Genomic DNA, 6,045 nt, shown 5'->3' on the forward strand with positions numbered 1-6,045 from the left:
CAAACACCAAGCTGACCAAATTTGCGAATGCGTCGGCGTATTTGCGTATTTGGATCGTTCATTCTGTCTGTCTCGACCCAAACCGATACTATCTATGGACCAGATGTGTTGGCACGTTGGAGTTGGCCCTAAGTGTATGTATGTATTTGTGAACTATTTTTAAACAAATGCCGGAGACTAAGCACCACCCATCACATCTCATCCAGCTAAAGCTTGAAAAGCAACCAAGAGATGCGCGTCGCGGAACGCCATGAAGCTCCCTTGTGCTCCGCCACAAGTGTCAACGTGAGTGCGACATGCACATACTCCTTCTCTGCCACTTGCCATTTCCAGGAAACCACCGCTTGCCTTTGCCTATATATGCTCCCCGTCTCCATTCCCCTTCTTCTTAAACAGGCTCCATCCACCGATCGATCAAAACCTCTCAACACAGCCGCTGATTCTTCCAGTACTCCTGCTCCACACCTCCCACGAGCGTCTCCGCCAGCTCTCGACTCAGATGGACGTCGCCGACATCGCCTCCCCGTCTGGCCAGCAGGGGCATCGGGGACACCGGACGGTGTCGTCGGAGCCGCCGAAGCGCCCCGCGGGGCGGACCAAGTTCCACGAGACGCGCCACCCTCTGTACCGCGGCGTGCGGCGCCGTGGCCGCGTCGGGCAGTGGGTGTGCGAGGTGCGCGTGCCTGGGATCAAGGGCTCCAGGCTCTGGCTCGGCACCTTCAACACGGCCGAGATGGCGGCGCGCGCGCACGACGCCGCTGTGCTCGCGCTCATCGGCCGCGCCGCCTGCCTCAACTTCGCCGACTCCGCATGGCGCATGCTGCCCGTGCTCGCGGCCGGGTCGTTCGGTTTCGGCAGCGCGAGCGAGATCAAGGCCGCCGTCGCCGTGGCCGTCGTCGCGTTCCAGCGGAAGCAGATTATTCCGGTCGCCGTCGCCGTCGTGGCGCTCCAGCAGCAGCAGGTTCCGGTCGCCGTCGCCGTCGTGGCGCTCCAGCAGAAGCAGGTTCCGGTCGCCGTGGCCGTCGTGGCGCTCCAGCAGCTGCAGGTTCCGGTCGCCGTGGCCGTCGTGGCGCTCCAGCAGCAGCAGATTATTCTTCCAGTCGCGTGCCTGGCGCCGGAGTTTTACATGTCTTCCGGCGACCTGTTGGAGCTTGACGAGGAGCAGTGGTTTGGCGGCATGGACGCCGGGTCGTACTACGCGAGCTTGGCGCAGGGGATGCTCGTGGCGCCGCCGGACGAAAGAGCGAGGCCGGAGCACGGCGAGCAGAGCGGCGTCCAGACGCCGCTATGGAGCTGCTTGCTCGACTAATTTAGAACTACTTTCAAGTTGTAGATTTAGGAAGAAACATACTAGGCAGTTTGTTCCTTCATTTGTAGTAGTATTTGTGGAGTTCCCGGTTTCTACTTTTGGGGAGAAGGGCTAGATTGCTTAATACACCAATTATTGGTTCTGAACTCGAGAGCGTTATCGTGCACTCCATGAATCCACATCAAACATATTTTTTGAGAAGGAAAGCAGACACATCAAAGGACGTCACTGTTCGTTGACAACCTGTGAAAATGATTGATTTGGACGGCCTTGCAAACAAAAATCCATCCACTTACGGACGTTTTTTATTTTATAAGTAATTATCCAACGCACTAAGGCCAACTCCACCGCGCGACCCCAAACGGACGTCCGCTTTGCCCGGATTCGGTCCGTTTGGGTAGAGCAATGGGGCCGTCTTCGGGCCTGTCCTGTGATGCGGTGGCCGTGCGTGCAGCGCGCAGCCGCATCTGTTAGCCCCATCCTGTCTGGCAGGGCCAAAGATGCCCATATTTTCATATCCAAACAAGTTTGCACGTCCAAATATTAATTGTCTGAAAATAAAAATAGTTTTACAACCCAATCAAAATTGTCTCTAATAAAATAGTTTTACAACCAAATCGAAATTGTCTTGAATGAACATAATGAACCAATACATCTATTGGTTGCCAATGTGATCCCACACGTGCTCAACCAAGTCATTTTGAAGATCCAAATGAGTGTGCCAATCACGCAGCTCACGATGGAATTGGACAAATTGTTCAAACGTGGCCGGTTCTTGGTGCAGGGGCTCAACATTTTCACCTTGATAATCAAATCCTTGGTCGAAGATCCTGTCATCACGCTCGTCCGCGATGATCATGTTGTGCATGATCACACAAGCAGTCATCACCTCCCAAAGCTTCCATTCATCCCGTGACAGTGCAGGGTTTCAAACGATACCCCATCGGGATTGAAGCACACCAAAAGCACGTTCCACATCCTTTCTAGCACTCTCTTGCATTTGGGCAAATCTCTTTCTCTTCTCACCTTGGGGGTTCGAGATTGTCTTCACAAAAGTTGACCACTGAGGATATATACCATCAGATAGATAGTATCCCTTGTTGTACTGGTGGCCCTTGATCTCAAAGTTGACAGGTAGGGAGTGGCCTTCTGCAAGCCTTGCGAAGACTGGAGAACGCTTCAGCACGTTGATATCATTCTGAGAACCTGCCATGCCGAAGAAAAAATGCCATATCCAAAGATCCTGCGAAGCCACCGCTTCTAATATGACAGTGCACGCTTTGACATGCCCCTTGTACTGGCCCTGCCAAGCAAATGGACAGTTCTTCCACTCCCAGTGCATACAATCTATGCTGCCAAGCATGCCTGGAAAGCCTCTAGCTGCGTTGGTCGCCAACAATCTCTCTGTATCAGCGGCAGTTGGCTGCCTCAATTACTCAGGACCAAACACTGCCACCACGGCCTGGCAGAACTTGTACAGTGACATCAGACATGTGGTCTCACTCATACGCACATACTCATCCACTAGATCGCCTGGAATTCCATACGCAAGCATGCGGATGGTCGCGGTGCATTTCTGGTAAGAGGAGAACCCAAGCTTGCCAAGGGCATCCGTCTTGCACTCGAAGTATGGGTCATGAGCAACCACTCCCTCTTGGATACGATTGAACACATGCCTTGCCATACGAAAACGGCGACGGAATTTATCCGGCTTGAAGAGCGGGGTGTTCGCAAAGTAATCGACATAGAGCAGGGCGTGGCCTCTCTCCCTGTTGCGGTTCAGGTTGGGAGCACGGCCAGGGAGTGACCCCCCTGTACCGAGGAAGCTCCCGCTCAATGTGGTCGTGAACGACCAGTGCAGCCGCCACAAGATCGTCTCATCCGACGACGAATCGTCCGATGAATAAATGAAGTGGTAGAAGAAAAATTCATCTCCATTGTCCATACATTTGTGGGCAAAGTGTCGAACACCTTGCGGTCGTGGTGGCAAAGAGGTCGCGATGATCACCTCGATGCAGCAGGGGTGGTTGGCGGCCGGCTACTGGCCGCTCTGGAGCACTCGTCGGAAGCTGCCGTGGCCGCCGTGGTACGTCGTCGGCGGTCGTATCCCCTCTGCAACCGGCTACGACGGCGACGACCAAATCTCCTCTAATTGACGGCCAAAACTACGGCGAAAGCGCAGGCGTGGTGGCGGCCATGTCGAGAGGTGGGTTGGAGAATAGTGGCGGCGCCGGTGGTGGGGTGGGGCGGGGAGAGGGGGTGGAGGCGTTGGAAGCGAAGGGACTGCTAGTGTCCCTGACAGGCGGGCCATGGGGGGACAAGGGCGTGCGGCGAGCCCATCCGCGCGATGTCGTTTTCACCCCAAACTCGGCGCAAATTTGGACCAGGGATGGGTCGAAAACGGACGAAATCCGGACATTTGTCAATTTGGGGCCGCGCGGTGGGCCGCGTTATTCGTCCGTTCAACCCCAAACGGACGCACCTGGACAGGATGGGATCGCGCGGTGGAGTTAGCCTAATCCCTCAAGAGCAACTCCAGCGGTCGTGAGCACGCTCACTCCATATGTATACGAAGGCTGTAAGAGCATCTCCACCCGCGCCCCCAACAGGCCCCCCAGGCAATTTTTTAGCGCCGGCGCCAAAATATCGGCCCAGTCGCGCTTCCAGGAGCCTGTTTTTCGCCGGTTTGGGTTGAAACTGGCGCCGGCGGACCCAGGTAGAACCCGGCGCGCTGGGGGCGCCCGGGGGCGCCGGGGCAAGCGATTTTGGCGCGAACGAACTACGCGCCCGCCGAGTCAGCGACACTCGCCTCATCGTCCTCACAGCGCCTCGGTTTCCCGCGGGGAATCAATGCCAAGGCTGTCGCCGGTCAGCCTTCCATTGATTCCTCACGGGCGGCGCGGCGACGCCCCCCCTCTCGCCACGCGTACACACGGCGCCCAGGCCGCCATAAAGCAACGCCTCCCCCTCGCCTGTGGCCACACCCCGCCCACCGCCGCCGAGCTCTGCCTCTCCCTCTCTCCCCGCGCGCAGCCGTCGCCGACGCTCCTCCCCCCTCTCTCCCCGTGCCCATGGGCAAGCGGTTCCCCGGCGATGGGGCAGCGGCCAATGGCTTCGGCCGCCACTCGTTGCACATGTGGGAAGCCCACTTTCTATTCGAGGCCAACATCCCGGCGCCTCCTGACATGCGTGTGCTGGGGCGGTGGAAGCTCAGCGCCGATGGCGTCCGCATCCCCCTGCTGCCCGACGTCACCGTGCGCGCCGACTACTTCGCCTACGAGGTCACCGGCGTGCGGGCGTCAATGACGCAGGAGCAGCGGGCCCTCCCGCAGTACGGCGCTGGCAACCACGAGGCGTGGGCGGCGTACTTCCAGCACCGACAGGCGCAGCGGCTGGCCTCCACCAACAGGGCGCCGGTGGTGCGGGGACGAAGAACAGCGAGGGCCGCCGCCTGTGGTGGGCGCCCCCGGCCGCACTCTCCACGCCGTCCTCCAGCACCTCGAGGGCGGCAACGACCCGCCATTGACGTACCCTGCCGCCCCGGCACGCCAATGGATGCCGAGGAGGACGGCTTCCTCTTCCTCCTCCTCCTCCCGCTCCTCCTCACACTCCTCCGGGTCGCCAGCGCTGTTCAGTGTCAAGGCCGAGCCCGCGGAGATGCCGCTCGGCCGGCGCACCCGCAGCGCCGGCATCGTCTTCAACGAGGGCAGGCACGCCTCCTCCTTGGCTCCTCCCCGCTTTGTCAAGCCGAAGACAGAGCCAGGGCTCGCCGCCGCCGTGAAGACGGAGCCGGAGCTCTCCGACGCGGCGGCCTTGAAGTGGGCGCGCGAAGACTGGGCGCGGACGGAGCTGGAGCGCCAGTGCCGCGCCCTATAGCAGATCGCCACTCGGCGCCGTGGCCGTGACAAGGGAGGCGTCGTCGTTCTCGACGACGACAGCGATGAGGACGTGCAGCCAACGATCCGCCAGGGCGACCCCGGGCAAGGGTCCAGCACGGGCGGCCGCGTGAAGGAGAAGGACGAGGAGGACAACGGCGATGGCGGCGACGGCGGCGACTTCGCCGCACTCAGCGCGTTCTTCGGCTGTAGTTGCGTCCTTTTTTTGAAGTATTTCACTTTGCTATGTAAAAAATGGTTTAAGTCACCTAAGTAATGTCATGTTTGTCGAATTTTAGCCGAATTTTTGTCCCATTTGCCAAATTTTAGCTGAATTCCTTAAAGAAAACGCCTTCTGGGGGCGACCCTGGGGCCGGCGGCTGGGAACCCCAAAGCCCCCACACCGATTTTTACGCCGGTTCGCCCCCAGGCGGCAATTTTACGAGCCCCCTGGGGGGCCAACGGCTGGAGATGCTCTAAGAGAAACTCTAGCAGACCCCGTAAAACGCCGACCTGCATAAGGCTTTTGCAGGTCACGGAAAAGGGTATATACGGGCCGGCGCGGGCGCGCTCAGACTCAGACCCTGCAAAACGGACCCGTAAAAAAGGATATTCGGTGAATATGCTCTTTTATGGGTCGACTATGCGGGGTCTCCTCGGGCACCGCCGCGTCGATCCGCAAACCGAAGACGCCCAATTATCGAATTTGACATCGATTCCGACAAATGAGTTCAAATTCAAACAATAGAACACAGTTCACACGCAAATAAAAGCTTAGTTTTGTAGGACAAACGCAAAAAGGGGTGTTGCAAAAGTGACGACCACGTCCGGCATCATCTTGGTCGATCTTCACTTCGCGCC

General features: G+C 58.3%; 1 protein-coding gene across 1 annotated transcript; it reads left to right on the forward strand.

The window, feature by feature from the left end:
• The first annotated feature begins 215 nt into the window (after window positions 1-215).
• On the forward strand, window positions 216-1,455 carry LOC109753262 (dehydration-responsive element-binding protein 1B). Its single transcript, XM_020312172.4, has one exon. The coding sequence runs from the start codon at window positions 500-502 to the stop codon at window positions 1,307-1,309; it is 810 nt and encodes a 269-aa protein (XP_020167761.1). The 5' UTR covers window positions 216-499; the 3' UTR covers window positions 1,310-1,455.
• The last annotated feature ends 4,590 nt before the right edge of the window (window positions 1,456-6,045 follow it).

The sequence above is a fragment of the Aegilops tauschii genome, chromosome 5 (assembly GCF_002575655.3).
Source record: "Aegilops tauschii subsp. strangulata cultivar AL8/78 chromosome 5, Aet v6.0, whole genome shotgun sequence".
NCBI lineage: Eukaryota > Viridiplantae > Streptophyta > Magnoliopsida > Poales > Poaceae > Aegilops > Aegilops tauschii.